Genomic DNA, 19,250 nt, shown 5'->3' with positions numbered 1-19,250 from the left:
GCAATCAAGTTTTATTAAGCACAGAGATTTTATTAGTCAGATTAAAACCTTCCCTGAGATAACATCCACCACCTGATATGTCAATGAAACCTTTAAAAAAAATCTAATTTTAAAGCTCAAGTGTTTAAAACTGTATGAAAGAAAACTAACATGGAACACGGAACCACACTTGATGGTCGGAGCTAATGACTACACTGTAGTAATGAGCTGTGCAGGGCTCTGAAAATGAAAGCAGATAGGACGCTATGCTACTTGATTCTCTTTGGCAAACTGAACTAATCCCTTCTTACGTGCAAAAAACTAAACAAACCCCAAAACCACAACAGGTCCTGAACATCAAAAGTGGTTGTATCTTATCCACGGACCACCTGAGTGGTGACCACTGATGAGTTAGCAGGCTGCTGGTTTTCCCTGATGTTCAGCTCACGATACATCTGGCACCAGGCGCATGGGTGACAGAAAATCACATTGCTGGCATCATCAACGAACGAGCCCTGCAGGATGGAGAAAAAGGAAGAAGAGAGTGAGGGAGAGGATGAAGCAATGAAGCAGAAGGAGTTACTGTGATTTAATTTAATGAAGCTGTCATGCAGGCATGTGCGGTGTGGAGTCCTGCTTGGGCCCCTCAACAATAATATTTAACTATTAATCACAATTTTGCTAAATAAAAGGATCTGGCTTGCATCAATCACATCACTACCATTTAACCAATGATTGCCCTTGAAGGTAGAACGCGCTGGTTATGAGCCGGGAATCAACTCACAAAGAAAACGTGCATTGTTTTTGCCTCCTGAGTGGTGTGGAGTTGTAGGAGAAACACAACTTAATTGGGAGATGCAGACGCAGATTGATGCAAAGGAAACCAGGTGTACAGCTCACACTATAGTCTATAGCACACAGCAGTATTAGCTTATTATGTAGTGGTCAGTTGTTCTTCTGTGGCAACTGATGAATTGAAACAAATGAGCATTTCTACAGGGCTTATATTTCAATAAAAACTAACTAATATGCATATCCACATAATTATGGATTATTATAATTACAATATTATGAAAACCCCCCACTGTATTTTCAAAAATACATTAAGAAACAGATTATATTAGATTTATATTTCAAATATGACAAAATGCTGAATTTACAGCAGCAAAATTATTGCATCTCTACAGTTTAAACATTTAATAAGCTTTCTGCCTGCACAGAGTGGACAGTTAAACAATCACTGAATCATCATAAATACATTATTTTATTCTTATTACTTTAATATCAGAGCACTAGGAATAAATAATAGGAGAAGGATTCTGGAAGAAAATTTGTGGCCATATTGGACTGGAGAAGGTATAAAATGTCACTGTATGTGTGTGTGTCTACGTGTGCATGTTTTATGTGTATAGATTTTTTAAAATTATTATTCATGTTATAACATTGTCCAGACATGCCCTGTAAGGATATGAGGAGAAAACAGTGTCAAAAGGAGCTGTGTGAGGCTGCTAAAGGCAGTGGATCCTTCACCAGCTGGATTAAAAAGAGTAGGTAACAATAACACACGTACCAGTTGTTGCATTGCTGGTACAAACACAGCTGCAATGATTTGGTTCAATAACATTTTTCTATTATTACTTTATTACGGATTAGGTGCAAAAGTTATTCAGTTTGGATAATTAAATAATAGTTTAAAGCAATAGCAAATTGTGCCTTGTTCTCAGATGGACAGCGAGTGGAGCTCGATAGCTCAGATGAGGAGATGGAAGGAGGGAGAGAGGCAAAGAGTGATTCACAGACAAAGCCTAGTTTATTTTCATCTGTTGTCTTATGATTCCATTGCTGTCACCAATCTTTGCATTTTATTTTTATCTGATAACACTTGTTATCAGCAGCAGAAGCAGCAGAAGCAGCAGCCACCCCTCAACAGCAACAGTGTACACCATCAAGTAAAAGGTAGGCCATGTTTGCTTTGCATTGTCCCCACCTGGATAACCAAATATCTGAGAGTTTTTCAAAACAAGCAGCCACAGGTGCAGATTTCTTCCGTATGCAGACAAATAAGAGAGTTCAAATTTGGATAACTTTCCATTTCCTCTTTTTCTAATTTGGATGCAAGCTAGTCCCTAAAAAATGTCATTCCACTCAGTTTACTGATGCCACTGAATGATAAGGTGACTTAACCTAACTTATCTTCAGCTCGGCCTTCTGTTTTTCTGTCAGTAGTTTTGCAACCCATCCACCACAGCAGGTCTAACTATCATCTTGTAAATCTTAATTTTCACTCTTGCAGCAATCCTTCTGTCAACACTCATCTCCACCCACCCCACCCTGGCTGCACTCTTGTTTTCACCTGTGTCTGTTGCTTTGGATGGTTGAGTACTTAAAGAGGACACGAAACAATACAAATATAAAGTATAATACCCTACTACCCTACATTCATCATCCTTCATCGTCTCTTGATTCAGTAACTCAAATATACAAATGTGCACATTTTACTAATAAAACCCTACAGAAATCCTTATAAATTAAGGCAGCAGTCCCCAACCTTTTTTGCACAACGGACCAGTTTATGTCCGACAATATTTTTACGGACCGGCCTTTAAGGTGTCACAGATAAATACAACAAAATAAAACCAGCACCGGTACCAAAAAAGAACATTTATTTATAACACACGGGAAAAGACCCAAGGAAACAGAGTTAACGATAAAATCTATAAAAACCCTGAAAACAATAAATTTCACACCTGAGCATCAACTCTCGCGGCTCGGTACCAAACGACTCACGGACCGGTACTGGTCCATGGTCCGAGGGTTGGGGACGGCTGCATTAAGGGATGCAATTTTGCTAATGTGAAGTTTTAACATCGAACCGTTTCTCCACCCCAAAAACAGGCATTTCTGGATCCACAAAGCAAAACAAACAATAGTGAAAACTTTAAAATGGTTCACAAACTAAGGCTTGATGTCCCAGTGGGGTCATCAATCTGTTACACACTGTTTAACATACACCCCTACATCCCTAACCCAGACTTACAACAATGTTGTAGCGCTTTCTGATGGACTGACGGAGTAAGCAGGACACCACACAGCAAATGTCCAGGAGTGGCATTGCGCAACACCATCCATTTTTACTGGCTGTCTGACACTTCATGCAGGGGAAACACCAAAGGCTGTAGCAACCTAGAAAAAAACACAGAGACATTTGTGTTTCATTACTAGTTATTACATTACACTCTGCTACCTTATTGCAAAAACAGTCAGAGAAACTGCTGTTTGTAGGATTTGAATGATTAACTTACAGGAGCTCATATCAGAGCAACAGTCAAAGATGCCGGTGCTCCAATTCATTGCACTCATCCCTGGAAGAAACAAGGCAGAAACATAGACACAGAGTGAAGGGTTAATGCGGTCATAAAGATTATCACTGCTAGAATATGAGAAAGGTAACAGACTGGTTAAAACTATTGCTCTCAACATGCTGCTTGCGTTACAGCTGGAACTGGTCCACGTAAATCACTACAAAAACCTGGAAGCAGATGTAGAAATGATCTGCGTGCAGTACAGACAAAAAAGTTTGCCAACAAGTGGCAAAGAATTTACACACAGATGTACGTACACACATGTACATGGCAAAGATTATTCTTCATATATATCTTTTAATGTAATTGTCTGGTAATAGTCTATGTGCTTTTAATGGATGTTGTGTGGCTGTGTCTTCAAACCCTTTTTGAATAACTTAAAAAAAACAAGCAAATGAAATGATTAAAAACAAAGTTTTGCAATAACCTGAAAAATGTGTTGTTGTACTATAACTGCAGGTGCAGTATCTGCTGTTCAGCTGCACTCTTATATCTAACAGGCAGGTTAATGCACGTTGCTAGACTGAACCATGTGCTGCAGCCCTGCTTTCAGTGACATCGTGGAGATACGTGTTCAGTAATAAGAAAATATTCCACAGCCTGCTCACACCTTTTCTTGTCATTCCTGTGACGTGTCCATGGTGCAGCTGTATAGTTGAAGTTTTCAGTACTAGTTTCAGTACTTCAGCGTCTGGCTAGACAGCTACACAATAGGACGCAGCATGAACCTTCTTAAACTGGAAACTCACTCTACTTTAATATCACCCAACTCCCAAAAGGTCTCTGTGTAGTGTGTCACAAAATGTGTCTGTGAGCTAAATGAACAGCTGCTGTATAAATAAAACCCACTAATGTGCCACACAGAAAAATAAAGGTGTAACAAAGAGAGGACAGGAGAAGAAGATAAATCATTATTTTCAAAGAGAAACTTTATAGACTGAAGAGGTCAGTTTTACATCTTCATTTTAGGGTTTCTTTATCAGATATTGGATTGGAGTGACTTCAGAAGCTATTTGAACTTGTTTGCATATCTTTCAGTACAACCTGTCATCAGTCTCATTCTTTTAAATATCTTGCGATAAAATTGAAGGATGGTTATAACAACATTTGTTACTTAATGTTCATCCTCTCTTTTACTGACCCATGAGTAATTATGATAAGTAGACTCCAGAATTTTCTTTCTAATTCTGTGAAGATATGAAAACCTTTAAAAATCCCCCTTGTTTTACTCAGCATCATTTGAGTACACTGGTTCATCAGCTCACTTGAAAATGACTGAGAAAAACGATACAACAGTGCAGTAAGCTTCAGAAACATTGTTGAATGTTTCAAGCTGTTCATTTTTATAGAAAGTCTTTCTTACCTGGTCTCTGGTTTGGTGAACTTTGAAGAAAAATGAGATGAAGGGTAGAAAACCCAACATTTAACTAATACACACACACATAGACACACCCCACCTGTTCACACAGGGAAACACAGAATTCACGATACACGGTCATTCAGCTAGTGTAAATGTAAAACAACTAGTTTGCATGTGGTAACACAGAAACATTGTAGCAAAAGTATTTGAAATATGGATGAAAAAGATAAATTTGTCCCCGGGTAAATGTCCCCAGGCAAAAAACACCACAGTGACTAGATATTTGGGCAGACCGTCTCTTACAGAGGAAGGAAAAACCCAGTGACTGTTGTTGTTGCTTTAAAAAAACAAACAAAATATTTGACTGACACTATTTTGGTCATTAAATGGTCGTGAACGGCCACTGAACCATCTATCAGCTTACGCACATTAGCATTTTCACATTCATTAACATGTTCTCTCTCACTTGTTCAATTAGGTCATGTGATGTTACTGATTAAACCTTTAGCTCAGGGGTGTTAATGTTACTTTAGTTCAAATACTCACTTAAAGCTATTAGGTGAGCCATCAAATGACAAGCTAACAAAATCTGGTAAAAAAAATAAAATAAACCATCCTTAAGATGAACAGGTGGAGATGTTAAGAAACATAAATGCTTAATTTGATTAATTTTATTAAAAGGGATAGAGTGTCAGGGTTCAGTGGCCCGTGACACCCAGGTCATGACATAGAGTGTGCAACAAAGACTGTAAAAATTGTCATTTACAAGGAGGAGGATTATTAGTTTTTATTATTTCTTTTGCAAAAACATATGGAAATTTGGGGAAAAATAGAGCACCTTCATTTTCACATTGGTAGAACTAGTGACTCGATCTATGTAATGAATTATTCTTATCAAATCTTATTGAAGAAAATTGACCTTTAATACGACCAGAGAGTTGGATTATATGAGATAGCTTCTGAAAGGAGAAAGCAAAAACTCGTCAGTAGCATCATCAGATGGCGCTTAACTTTTAGTCTGGTTGAGCTCAAGTGGGAGCGGCTTGCTGCTTGGTTGCTCTGTGGGATGGTTTATATGATAAAATATGTCAGGTTTGTTTTGTTGGATTGTCATTTATGCTTAGAAATATATATTTATATATTCTTAGAAGTATATAGTTGATTGCATATTGGAAGAATGTCTCATCCTAGGAGGTCTGTAACAACTCTGTGTAGCATGAAGAGGGGAGTGCGTTCACTCCTCTTCAGAGTGTTCTGGCATGGATCACACACCTCCTAGGAGAGGTCGTATCTTCTCTTGCTGATATATGGTATAGTAAACACACATATATCTAGCCCTTTGTTTAGATGGACCACTAGACTCCTGGCAACAGCTTTGGGGAGTCTTCACAGGGTCACATCTTGACCCCACACATACACATAAACATACATACACACATACCTGGATATGGATAGTATGGATAGTGTGTTGCACTTGCTAAGCTGGTGACTCCATAATGTGTAAACCCCACTATAGTCAGCAAACTAAAGCTTTAAAAGAAATAGCATGGTGCAGTAGTACAGTAATTGCATCCAGAATACAGCGCAGTAAAAGTAGAAAGCAACATAACATGGACAAACTTAAATAGTACATTACAACAAAGTAAAGTGCTTGAGGAAATGTACTCAGATCCATGCTGCTCCTGTCTATGCGCTCATCTAATGGCGTTAGGGACCGTGAGACTAATAGTACTCATGCACAGTGCTGTGTGGTTAGCATCATTAACTCAAAGCAAGAAGGTCCTGGTTTCAATTACTCTGGCCCTTTGGGGCCTTTCTGAGTGCAGTTTACATCTTTCCTCATGACTGTGGAGGGGGTTCTCTGTGTACTGTATCACAGTCTATCACAGGGCTCTCTGTGTTAGCCTGTCCATGGGGTGTACCCTGCCTCTGGTGCTATAGCAGCTGAGATACACTCCAGTCATGGCTGCAAAATAGATAAGTGGAAGAAAATGCATGGACAGTCCAATGGCTTCAGTCAGGGGACAATAGGAGGATAATCATATTTCATGGCAGGAGCTAGTACCCTCACCCCCCCATCTCCACGTCCTGCTTCTGGCCCCACCCCTAGAAGCTAGTGTGTCCACACCCACCTCTCTCATTTCCAGTTTAATGCTGGGATTTCTCAACTTCATCTAATTTTTTTTCAACGCTCAGAGAATCAGAGAAACGGTAAGACTAACTTTTCATATTGATGAACAGCTTAGTATTTCTGTGTAGTGATTAACATGTAAAGCTTGTGGGGGGACAAGACATCCAGCTTCAATGTTTTTTTTTCCAGCCTGGTTTAACCATAGTTTGCCATATAGTCTATCTATTCTGTCAAATCTAGTAATTTGTCTTGCTTGACACTAATTATTGATGTTTGGTTTTTGGGGATTCCTGTCCAAGCTGGGTCAGAAGCTAGTGTACACATAATGCTAGTTCCAAGTCAGGGTTGAGGGAAGGGTCATCTGATGTAAACTCTGTTCTTGTAGGAAATAAGGGAGCGACCAGAAATGCCTTTCTTATCTTAATCAAGGACACCAAACAGAATTCTGCCCCCGCCTTTATTTGTTAATGCGTATCTCTCACGCATGTTTTGATTGTTTGAATAAATCATCAATGTACGAAACAGTCCGTAGTGGTCATGAGCTTGGCCACTAATGAACTGTTCACATTTAATATGCAAATAAATGTGAAATGCACATAAATCTGGACAGTCTGAAATCTCCTGTAGAAATGACTGAAAGATTGATAGGCTCTGTTTTGAGTTTTGTTCAAAAAAGAATGACTTCATATAGGGAAAAATATATATCACATATGCAGGACACCTTAAACTAGTTTTTTAATTAAGCAGCAAGGCAGAACAAAGTCGGGCCTGTATCAAGACACGAGGACTAAACCCCAATTCAACCAGACCCAGAACTGATCCAGAATTAAAACAGGACTACAACAGTTCAAAATCAGGACTACTGAGGACTTAACCAAGACAGAACAAGAATCAGAACTAGATGATAGTAGCACTAAAAATCATCATAGACCTGCACTACACCAAAAGCAAGAAGCAAACAAACAAAAACAAACAAACAAAATAAATAACTAAAAAAAAAAACCCACAACAAAACAAAACAAGTGAAGTTTTAACATATGTTGTATTAAGCTCAAATGTCCAAAAACATATTTGTTAACTTTAAGAGTAAAGAGAGAAACTATCTGTATTTCTTAATTGCAAATGGCACCAAATTGTATTCAAAATTGAGCCACACTTATGGAGCTCCACAGTTCTTTTCCTGGTGTTTTGGTTGACATCTCTTGGTTTTCCCATGTCACAGAAACAGGCTCTGTGTTTTGCCTTATATGCATCCACAGGTGTGCCACCAATTTACTCACATGGACTCTACTAACCTATCAGAAGCTTCTTCAGCTCAGAATGGAATCGTCTGGAGTTTCTTATTAATTACCAATAAACTTAGTGTGTATGTACTCCTCTCTGTCTCTCTTTATTCTGACATTTAACTAATTCAAAAGATATTTCAATATTTATTTAACCAAAACAAAACAAGTTTACTCTAAATTGATGTTGTACAGTAAAAAAATGTTCTTGTGTTTTCCATAAAGTGTATGTAAATATCCGGTTTAAACTGTGAATATACTGCTGTGTATTGAAATTCCTCTTGTTTTGCATAGAAATATACTGAACAACATCCAAAGCATAATATATAAAATACTACCAGAGTTTTTTATTTGAAAGAAGCCCCTTATGTCCATTCTTGTATATCAGTGCATTACTGAAACCGATTTATTTAGCCGTGGAGGGAAACAACTGAAAATATGAAATAAACACACATGTAAGCTAAGACTCTCTAAAGAAACAGCATTGTTGTTGTTCGGCTTTTCATTTCGCCGTTTGCTGATTCACTGTTTGATATCAATCTTTCGTGATGCACCGTCATATTTACATTATTTGTACAGTACGAATGATTTGCTTTGGTACCTGGTCAAACTTCAGTTCTCCTCTGTCTGCCTGGCTGCGTTTCTCTAACAGCGCACTCGCAGGCAGCAGCTGCCCCGCTTAGTGTCTGAGCTCGGATCATACCAATATTAGGGGGGATTTATGCACAGTCGTAAATTCCCACAGTGTGCACTATGTGCTTCGAATATTGTGTGTAGTTTTTCTTTTATACAGTTGTCAGCCAGGCATCTAACTATGAAAAAATTACACTCCAAAAGACCCTGGGCTTCTGAAAAAACAACCCTGGGCTTAAGCCCAGTAAGCCACCCCCCCGCTCCGCCACTGATGCAGATAACAGAAAGATACTATGGATATGCCGAACTGTACTTCATAGTACAGGGCTCTGCTGGTTTCAGATGATGTCCACCATGATGGTACACAAAGTGCACAGGCATGATTTCAGGATGGTTGGTGGCATGGGGTCCAGAGGACAGAAGAGTGCACTGCACGCAAATTCTTTGCACATCTCACTCCAGCTATTTGTAGTGATTTAAATGAATCAGGAAACATCCTGTTATATATGTAACAAACCAGCCTGTTACCTTTCTCAAATTCTACCCTTGGATTTCTCCATGCGTAGCAGCAATAACTTCTGTCACACTTCACGCTGTCTCCTCCAGGCATGGCTGGCCACCAGCAGACCAACCAGGTGGTGACAATCACCACCAATCAGAACCCTGGGCAGTGGAGCACCGACCTCTGTGAATGCTGTGTTGATATGAACAGCTGTAAGTGAACACTCAGCAGTAATTTCTGCATCAACCATCTCCTCAGATTGTCCAATCAGTTGCATTATGGAGCTTTTGATTATATTATGCTCTTCTCCAGAAATCTGAGATTCTCTAATTGGCACAGGAACTTAAATGCAGCACTCTGTTGGAGTGCTTAGCACTGTTGCATGTTCTCCTGCCTGGTTTCCTGTTGTTACTCTGGCTTCCTCCCAGAGATCCACTGGCAAGTTATTATTTGAACCAACGGCAGCTGAATATTCCAGGGTAACGAATGACCCTTGCAATGAAATGACCAAACCAAACATCACCAGATCATAAGAAGAAGAACAGAGGCACACGCTCAGGAAACAAGAAGACAGAAGTGACAATGAGCAGAAGGGGAAGTGTTTAAAAACCCAGAAAACTACCTGAAACCTAGTGAAATGAGGATTACATACTGGCAAGATTATTCCCTATTCCCTTCATTCCCTTCTTTTTTTCCCCCATTTTCTCTTTTTCTGTTCTGTTTCAAGGTTGCTGCGGCTTCTGGTGTTTCCCCTGCATGCAGTGTCAGACAGCCAGTAAACATGGATGGTGCTGTGCAATGCCACTCCTGGATGTTTGCGGCGTGGTTTCCTGCTTACTCCGTCAGTCCATCAGAGAGCGCCACAACATCCCTGTAAGGCTGGGTTAGAGATGAAGGGCAGCAGGCGTGTTGCTAGGATTTTGAAACATTTGAGGGCATATGATTTATAGTGAAATTAATATAAAATGTCAAACATTGTGCAGTACCTAATGGCTGAATTCTCATAACTTTTTCTTTTATTGTGCCATATCACCTCTTCCTCACCTTTCATCGTCTTTTGGTGTCTCATCTGTCGGCTGCCCTCCATCCAGATCTCTCATTTTTGATGTGATTATTAGATCTTTAATACATGTTATTTCTCAACTTACTCAACCGACTATTCAACAAACATCACACTGGATAAAAAGCAAATGATTAACTATAGACTGGCTTCACAGTCACATGACTTCCTGTTGATTTATGTTTTCTGTTTCTGGAACCAGGGTTAATGACTCACCCTGTGGCTGTGGCCACTGTGACATCACTATGATGTCACTCATTGGTTTGAGGAAAGCTTTAACTTTAGGTTCCTCACCATGTTGGCTATTTGGAGTCCGAAATGACAGTATGTTGATGATAGGGTAGAGTAGAGATAAAAGCTAACATTAACAAACTATAGTTGTGGGCAGTGTTGGTCAAGTTACTTGAAAAAAGTAATCAGTAACTAATTACTGATTACTTCCCCCAAAAAGTAATCCCATTACTTTACTGATTACTTATTTTCAAAAGTAATTAATTACTTAGTTACTTAGTTACTTTTTAAAAACACGATTTACAACCTGAAGAGGTGATAAAACGATAGATCTTTCAGCCCAATTCTACTTTTTCTGCATAATCCATCATACAAAATGTAATCAAATGGAAAGGTCTCTTTTTGAAACTTGTTTTATTAGTTTTAATCTTTTAACTTTATGCATCAAGCAAAAATTAAATTATATGCAACATTCTCTGACTGGAAGAAATTAGTTTAACATTTAAACCTATTTTCTACACATTCCAGCACATAAAATAAAATATTTTTTGTGTTTACACTCAGTCTTTCAAATAGATGCAAGTAAAACACAGCAGAACATAAATAAAGTCAAAGACTCAGCGGTCCTGTTGCTCTATTTTCACCTGTAAAGCAGGAGTAGGGTAGGCGGAGGTTTACCCTGGTGCAGGTGTGCTGCAGCGGTCAGTGGAAGAATCCGCGAGTTTCTCTGTGAATTTCCCATTACGTCGTTGCGCACTCGCTTGTTTAGGGGTTTTTTTTCAGTGTAAAAAGAAGTTTTCTTCCCACGCACAACGGACACTAATGTTTTTGTCACTTTTTATGGAATCAAACTCAAAGTAAGGTCAGTGCTTCCACGCTTTAAACGCTGCACGCTCATACACACCCGCCGCACTAGATATATGATCCATTGTTAATCTGCGCACAGCTGTTGTCACGAACATCGCACTCGCTTACGTCACCGTCATGAGACATTCTCGCAAAAAAATCACGGTTTTAGTAACGCAGTAACGCAGCGTTCCTACGGGAAAGTAACGGTAATCTAATTACCGTTTTTGCGATAGTAATCCCTTACTTTACTCGTTACTTGAAAAAAGTAATCAGATTACAGTAACGCGTTACTGCCCATCTCTGGTTGTGGGTAACACATTCAGCTAACAAGCACTAGCTCAATCCTGGAAGGAGACAAAAGTCCCATTAGGGTTGCATCAGGAAGGGCATCTGGCATAAACTAATTTTTATTCATAAACACACAGAGAGAGAGAAGCATAGAGAAGTGCCTGCTGACCAAATTAGAGGAAGAGGAAATGGAAAGCTATTTTAATCTCTAACTCTCATAGATGTTTTGCCACTCAGTATTTTTTACTGTTCATGTTACTCTCACTACTTTTATTAGCCCTGTTTGCCAATATTTAACAGTTGACAGTAAGTGAATATAGAGGATCTTTGAGCAGGTAGAAAAAGACCAATGCAGAGCTCATTGAAATTACTGCAAATCAGACTCCATCTGTTATTTTCCTCTGTCTCACTGAAGGAAAGGAAACCTCTCTAAATCCTGCTTGTGTGTGGTCCTTCACTGACATCCTGACAGTTAACAGCAAGGAAACTGGCTACAGACAGATAAAGTTTTGAGGAAATAGAGAGGTTGTTTTGAGTTGCATAAAGATTTGAAAAAATCGCTCCTCCCTGTTTCTCTTTCTAGTCGTGTTAGTTTCAGTTCAGTTCAGTACAAAGCAGCGTGAACAGGGACATTTAAACAGGTACAATCACGACAGCTACAAATTCAATCCCGATAACTCTTGCTGCTTCCTCTCCTCCATCCTGTAGGGCTCGTTCATCGATGACTGCTGCAAGATATGTTGGTGTTACTCGTGCGTCTGGTGCCAGATGCATCGCGAGCTGAAGATCAGAGAAAGCCAGCAGCCCGCCACCTCGACTGTGATCACCACACAAGCCATGCTGTAAACAGTTTTGCTCTGGATCAAAGGCATGTGTCCCATTCAAAGCCACATGTTTCAATCCACTTCTGTTTTATCTGCATGTAACAGTCATCTCAAAGCATTTTGACCTCAGTTGAATTTTGAGAGCTGTAAACTAACCTTTAATGTAAATTAACCTGTAGTGTGTTATTAGCCTAGCTCACTGTCATTCATTGTTTGCAGAGCTAATTTCATGTAACAAGTAATAAGAATGGTTATGCAGGGATCCAAATAACAGTGCTAGCTCACTGTATTTTTGTGAGAAGCTTATTTTGAAGTGACGAGTTTGACCTGATCTCACCAGACATCACCACATTTATCACTTTACATCTCATCCTGGGAATCTCCGAAACACACCCAGGGACCTGTATAACCTCACCTCGATGACCTGAAAACCGCTACTGTGACCAAAACAAGGGGGAACCTTTTCCTGTGTTTAATAGTTTAATAGATGTGAGTTATATCCTTCATTTATAATGGTTCACATTTAAAAAAACATACAGCCCAACACTGCCCTCTGCATCAGTACAGATGTTAGCACAGCCTCCACATTTATGCAACTCTTGTTATGTTCACTGTCCAGGCTGCATTAAACCTGTTATTTTACTTTTAATTATGGAGACAGTGGAAACAATCTATAAATCCTTGTAGTATGTAAACCTTTATGCGCATATGTTGAACTGAGACTTAGTGTTTAAACTGACCCTTTTTCTTATACTAAGATAGGATTTGGTGTATAAGAAAAAGAAACATCTTATTTAAACACCCAGCACCCAAATATTAGTATTCATTTAATGGCTCTCTTGTACTCTTAAAAATAAATAAAAAGTCTTTTGGCAAACGTGAGTCTGTCCCTTTACACTTTTACAAGAACAGATTTTTCACCCTCTGTAAACATGATGACACAAATGCAACTGAAAAATGCCAAATTAAAGGTTTATTCATTCACATGCTTAAACTTATGGAAACTGTGCTTAGTTATAGCTGAATGTATAGCAATCAAATAAATTTCATTTGACCAGATACCATTAAATTCAACTTTTTACACCAGCCAATAATTTTGAAGGAACTTCATTGGCAGTGAAATGAGGGAAGAGTTTATAAGCAACGTGAGGCGCCCACTTACACAAACTCCTTACTCCTCTCACCTCTGTGTTGGAAACCGCTCATCAATTAACAATGCTAGTACACACCATGACCACCTTTCATAGCTAATCGTATTACAGTGGGGCAAAAAAGTATTTAGTCAGCCACCGATTGTGCAAGTTCCCCCACCTAAAATGATGACAGAGGTCAGTAATTTGCACCAGAGGTACACTTCAACTGTGAGAGACAGAATGTGAAAAAAAAATCCATGAATCCACATGGTAGGATTTGTAAAGAATTTATTCGTAAATCAGGGTGGAAAATAAGTATTTGGTCACCTCAAACAAGGAAAATCTCTGGCTCTCACAGACCTGTAACGTCTTCTGTAAGAAGCTTTTCTGTCCCCCACTCGTTACCTGTATGAATGGCACCTGTTTGAACTCATCATCTGTATAAAAGACACCTGTCCACAGCCTCAAACAGTCAGACTCCAAACTCCGCCATGGCCAAGACCAAAGAGCTTTCGAAGGACACCAAGAAAAGTATTGTAGACCTGCACCAGACTGGGAAGAGTGAATCTACAATAGGCAAGCAGCTTGGTGTGAAAAAATCAACTGTGGGAGCAATCATCAGAAAATGGAAGACATACAAGACCACTGATAATCTCCCTCGATCTGGGGCTCCACGCAAGATCTCATCCCGTGGGGTCAAAATGATCATGAGAACGGTGAGCAAAGATCCCAGAACCACACGGGGGGACCTGGTGAATGACCTGCAGAGAGCTGGGACCAAAGTAACAAAGGTCACCATCAGTAACACACTACAACAGCAGGGAATCAAATCCCGCAGTGCCAGACGTGTTCCGCTGCTGAAGCCAGTGCATGTCCAGGCCCGTCTGAAGTTTGCCAGAGAGCACATGGATGATACAGCAGAGGATTGGGAGAATGTCATGTGGTGCAGATGAAACCAAAGTAGAACTTTTTGGTATAAACTCAACTCGTCGTGTTTGGAGGAGGAAGAATACTGAGTTGCATCCCAAGAACACCATACCTACTGTGAAGCATGGGGGTGGAAACATCATGCTATGGGGCTGTTTTTCTGCCAAGGGGACAGGACGACTGATCCGTGTTAAGGACAGAATGAATGGGGCCATGTATCGTGAGATTTTGAGCCAAAACCTCCTTCCATCAGTGAGAACTTTGAAGATGAAACGAGGCTGGGTCTTCCAACATGACAATGATCCAAAACACACCGCCCGGGCAACAAAGGAGTGGCTCCGTAAGAAGCATTTGAAAGTCCTGGAGTGGCCTAGCCAGTCTCCAGACCTCAACCCCATAGAAAATCTGTGGCGGGAGTCCGTGTTGCTCGGCGACAGCCCCAAAACATCACTGCTCTCGAGAAGATCTGCATGGAGGAATGGGCCAAAATACCAGCTACTGTGTGTGCAAACCTGGTAAAGACCTATAGTAAACGTTTGACCTCTGTTATTGCCAACAAAGGTTATGTTACAAAGTATTGAGTTGTATTTTTGTTATTGACCAAATACTTATTTTCCACCCTGATTTACGAATAAATTCTTTACAAATCCTACCATGTGGATTCATGGATTTTTTTTTTCACATTCTGTCTCTCACAGTTGAAGTGTACCTCTGGTGCAAATTACTGACCTCTGTCATCATTTTAGGTGGGGGAACTTGCACAATCGGTGGCTGACTAAATACTTTTTTGCCCCACTGTATGCTTTTCGATCTACTGAGCCGACAGGCCGTCGTACAGACATTACACAGACCCTTCATTAATATTTTAAGCATAACAATAACTCCTAAATGCTCCTAAAAGGGCTCAAATGTCTTTTATATTCTGGTTCTGATGAATCCATTGTCTTCAGGGTCAAGACCAAAGAAGAAATATTTGGCACCCACTTAGATGATCTAAATCAAACTACATCCAGCTGTTGTATTCAGACCTGGTTTCATTGAGACATCCCTAAATTCTGCTCTACTGCAGTCATTCATTTACATTTAACGTGTTAGTAAAATAAATTTGAATGAGGGGATTTTACTTCAGCACTTGACACCACACAGCTTACCCAGCTTGGTTTGCAGTGTTTACCGACCAAACAAGCCATGGGCCCGAAGAGACCAATGACGACTGAGGGATTTGAGTAAATCAAAATGTTGCTGAACTTTCTGGCTGAGCTGTTTTAAAACATTTTAATTCTTTAATCTACAGCAAAGCTTCATGTCGAAAGGACATTTTGCTTGTGGTTTGTTTACATGGAACTTTGCAACTTTTATCTCTTGTGTTTCTTGCTGTTTCTCTGAGCATTGCACAGTCTGTCCTTGGGGTGAATTGTTTTGTTAACAGACATCTGAATGCTCCGCTACTGCTTTTATAGAGGTGCATGACCATAAACCCTCTGTTACAGTCCATAGCACTTTTGCCTGATCTTTTCTTTGTAGTGTGATGTTATGAAGTCAGAAATACAGACAGGCACCACTAGAGCACAAGTCAAAAAGTTCACAGCAAGGTGATTTTCATAAAGTAATAATAAATGATGCACTATAAACTGCATAAAACTCGACACGGTCAGTAACTCTCACGTTTAACTCTCGTTTTATTGGAACTGAACTATTTTGGCCTTGAGTGTTTCATCTATTCTTATCTAACCTGGAATGAAAGCGTGTGTAACTGTTCCTCTTTCTCTGTCAGAGAGGTGGTTTCTTTGAAAATTGAAAGTGAGCAGAGCCTTCAACCCGCACTTGACCACTCCCGTCACAATTTACAGTCATAGGTTGGACTTGCTCTCATTTTACTCATAACTCAGAGAAGCAGAGAAAAGGTAAGGACAACTTTCTATACTGGCAAACATCTTAAAGCAGTTAGCAGTCTTTGCCACCTAATAGTACAGTTTGCTATCATTTTCCCAGTGTGGTGTTGTGAGCCAGTCAGAGGAATACTTGCAGCACACGGGTTTACACGCACTTCATACTGCCTCAAGAAAAATAGCACAAAAAACTGGACATCTAATTATTATAAGCACAGTTTTGCAGTTTATACTCATAAATTAATGAATCTTATAGGACTGTTAGACTAGTTGGCAATAGACTATAAGTAGATTAATGTTAGCTAGGAATTTTTTAGTATATTAATTAAGATATTATTTCTAAGATATCTGAAGTAAGTTTATAATATGCCCCATGACCAAGGGTGTAATCGGCCTGGTATCGGGTACATGGAATTTCCATGTATTGTCTTGTGTTCACACAAGTTCAACATTTCTTTATTCTATTTTTGGTGTGTTATGTTTCAGTATAGGGGTGAAGGTGGAGCTCAGGGAGGTGGTTGACTGATATCCTGATTGGGACAAGTGTGTTGGGTTTGACCTCAACCAGTTAATTTAAAAGAGTCACTTCACTGTGTGTGTATTACAGCAAATTGTAGTTTATGGATCTCTGTGCAGTGTAGTGTGCATTTTACATTGCAGAACTGGTGTAGATAAATTTGTTATCCCCCAGGCACCTCCATTAATCTCTAAAGTCCCCATTTTAAGTTATTATGATACAACTACAGTGCAACTTTTGGTAAAACACGTGGAAATGGAAATTATTACCTCCACGGTATCTTATCTTATCTTATCTTATCTTGCGAAGGCTGTGTGCCATGAAGCAAGGGCAACTGAAATATCTTTCATGTACAGCTTCACTTCTCACAACATCTCCAGTCAGGCTATGTGAGCACACAAAGCTGGTTATCAACTTGATAAATTCATATGCAGTTTATCAGTCTTGTAGCAAAGGGTGCTAACGTGAACAAGATGGTATTGGAAACATGTGACAGTTGAGCTGTCCCAAACATGGACAGCTCAACAGGATCTATCAGTGGATTTTACAAACACAAGGAAACTATGACATTTGAAAAGCACAAAAAGGTTCAATATAAAATACAGGCAGAAAACTACACACCTGTCATATATAAAGCAACTGCCTGAGCATCTATTGCAACAAAGCTCTGCATAATAGCCCTAGAGAGTTGAATCTGCTCATCTAGACGTAGTATTTTCTGGATAGTAGCATTTAAATCACTGTGTGTGCAGTTGAAGACCTTTGATTAGTAAGATTGGAAAAGGCTTGTAAACATAATGTAGGTTAGGGAAAAATAATCTCATGAAAAGGAATCTTACTGGAGAGCAGAGAAAGAAGGAAACACAGCACGAGGGAGAACATAACAAAGAGCAAGGGAAGACTGAGATAATATATACAAACACAGGCTAACAAGGGAATGGGAAACAGAGTGACGACTGCTGTCCTTCCTCCTGCACTTCTCCACAGCTGGTGCTAGCAGTCTCAGCATCTGGACTGTGAGGACTTAATACTAGTTGTTGTTGCTGCAGTGCACCTGCAGCAGCAGTCCCGACAGCTAAAATGTCGATTAATTTCTTTTTGCTCTTTTTGGTCCATCTATATCAACCACACTAAAATCTCTTCTGCAAGGTGCCCGAGTGCACAGGGAAGGTATGGGAAGGGTCGGATACATTAAGAGATTTGACTCCAGTGTTGGTAGTGAAACACGGGCTGCTTTCAGTGCTTTTAGTGTGTGGCTGTGTGGCAGCCCTACAAGCCAGCCATAGCCTGTATAATTATATTGATCCATTGGCAGACAAGTGCCAAAGATCCTGTTAGGGGTTTACATGCACTAGAAAACACCCTGCTGTGCATGTTACATGTTTATAACCACTATAGCCCGTTAACGTCGGTTTCATCTCTACATCTCATTTAAAAGCAACAGCTGACCAAAACTCTTTACAAGTTAGTGAATGAACAAGAGAAAACCACAGAAGAATAAATACAATGAAATAAGGCATAAGAAAAAGCAACAACAATGACAACAAAAACTCTCTTCAATCGGTGTCTAATTTTCTACTTCGTTTGCTCCAGGAATGGCCTTCCAGCATTCAACCACCCAGGTGGTGGTCACCACCACTGCAATGAGTCAGCAGTCTGGGCAATGGAGCACTGGCATCTGTGACTGCTGCTCTGATATGAACTCCTGTAAGTGAACCCAGCAAACCCTACAAACAGCAGGGATTTCTGCATCAACCACCTCCTCAGACTTTGTTTGCAGTCGTTTTGCAGAGTATCTGAAGTCAGGATATAATGCTGGGGTTACACAAGAGATAAACTCATACAGATATGGCATCTCTGCACATTTTTCTTCAAGGTTGCTTCGGATATTGGTGTTTCCCCTGCATGCAGTGTGACACAGCCAGTAAACATGGATGGTGCTGCGGTATGCCACTCCTGGACTTTTGCTGTGTGGTGTCCTGCTTACTTCGCAATTCTGTCAGAGAGCGCTACAACATCCCTGTAAGTGTGAGAGTGGAGGATACGGTTATTGTATTTAGCTTAAATTATGCTACCGTTGTATTGTATTAAGCTTAGTAGTAATTAGCAGTTAGCTTAGTAGTTAGCTTACATTAAGCTAACTAAACTGCCCCCTGAACAATGAACAATGCCCCCATCCCTAAACTTTAAGAGAGAAAAAAATGCAAACTTCAAGCAATACTATGCATGTACAAAGCTTAAAAAAATACAGAAGAAATGTCTTCAGTATTAGTCAACACTTG

General features: G+C 39.8%; 3 protein-coding genes across 4 annotated transcripts in view; 2 read left to right on the top strand and 1 right to left on the bottom strand.

Annotated features, from left to right (window-relative positions):
- Positions 1–4: 4 nt before the first annotated feature.
- LOC120740955 (cornifelin-like) lies at positions 5–9,373 on the bottom strand. 2 transcript variants are annotated; one of them, XM_040043517.1, is made up of 4 exons: positions 9,277–9,373; positions 3,282–3,341; positions 3,017–3,162; positions 5–494 (listed from the first exon to the last, which is right to left on the bottom strand). In XM_040043517.1, exons 1-4 carry the CDS (start codon positions 9,356–9,358, stop codon positions 354–356), a joined length of 429 nt encoding a protein of 142 aa, XP_039899451.1. In that variant the 5' UTR covers positions 9,359–9,373; the 3' UTR covers positions 5–353. The 2 variants fall into 2 exon arrangements, with proteins under 2 accessions (XP_039899451.1, XP_039899452.1); XM_040043518.1 differs by lacking the exon at positions 9,277–9,373 and adding an exon at positions 4,705–4,980.
- On the top strand, positions 6,784–13,375 carry LOC120740959 (cornifelin homolog B-like). The gene is made up of 4 exons (XM_040043524.1): positions 6,784–6,912; positions 9,355–9,462; positions 9,978–10,123; positions 12,387–13,375. The coding sequence occupies exons 2-4, from the start codon at positions 9,357–9,359 to the stop codon at positions 12,522–12,524; spliced, it is 390 nt and encodes a 129-aa protein (XP_039899458.1). The 5' UTR covers positions 6,784–6,912; positions 9,355–9,356; the 3' UTR covers positions 12,525–13,375.
- Positions 13,376–15,427: 2,052 nt separating this feature from the next.
- LOC120740957 (placenta-specific gene 8 protein-like) overlaps positions 15,428–19,250 on the top strand; it is a 29,082-nt gene continuing 25,259 nt past the window's right edge. The window contains exons 1-3 of the mRNA XM_040043520.1: positions 15,428–16,466; positions 18,562–18,675; positions 18,845–18,990. Of these exons, the coding sequence (XP_039899454.1) occupies positions 18,564–18,675; positions 18,845–18,990 (258 nt within the window). The 5' untranslated portion in view covers positions 15,428–16,466; positions 18,562–18,563. The remainder of the gene's footprint in view (positions 16,467–18,561; positions 18,676–18,844; positions 18,991–19,250) is intronic.

The sequence above is a fragment of the Simochromis diagramma genome, unplaced genomic scaffold, assembly GCF_900408965.1.
Source record: "Simochromis diagramma unplaced genomic scaffold, fSimDia1.1 OVJJ01000656.1, whole genome shotgun sequence".
Taxonomy (NCBI): Eukaryota; Metazoa; Chordata; class Actinopteri; order Cichliformes; family Cichlidae; genus Simochromis; species Simochromis diagramma.
The sequence above is the reverse complement of the archived record's forward strand: the minus strand, read 5'-3'. Positions and strand labels throughout refer to the sequence as shown.

Bases quoted from the DNA above. Each gene is read 5' to 3' on its own strand.
- LOC120740959 (XM_040043524.1), top strand. From the start codon at position 9,357: ATGGCTGGCCACCAGCAGACCAACCAGGTGGTGACAATCACCACCAAT. The intron at 9,463-9,977 runs GTAAGTGAACAC...TTCTGTTTCAAG, and splicing joins CTGTGTTGATATGAACAGCT to GTTGCTGCGGCTTCTGGTGT. The intron at 10,124-12,386 runs GTAAGGCTGGGT...TCCATCCTGTAG, and splicing joins GAGAGCGCCACAACATCCCT to GGCTCGTTCATCGATGACTG.
- LOC120740955 (XM_040043517.1), bottom strand. From the start codon at position 9,358: ATGCCTGGAGGAGACAGCGTGAAGTGTGACAGAAGTTATTGCTGCTAC. The intron at 3,163-3,281 runs GTAAGTTAATCA...GTTTTTTTCTAG, and splicing joins TTGCTCTGATATGAGCTCCT to GTTGCTACAGCCTTTGGTGT. The intron at 495-3,016 runs GTAAGTCTGGGT...TCCATCCTGCAG, and splicing joins GAAAGCGCTACAACATTGTT to GGCTCGTTCGTTGATGATGC.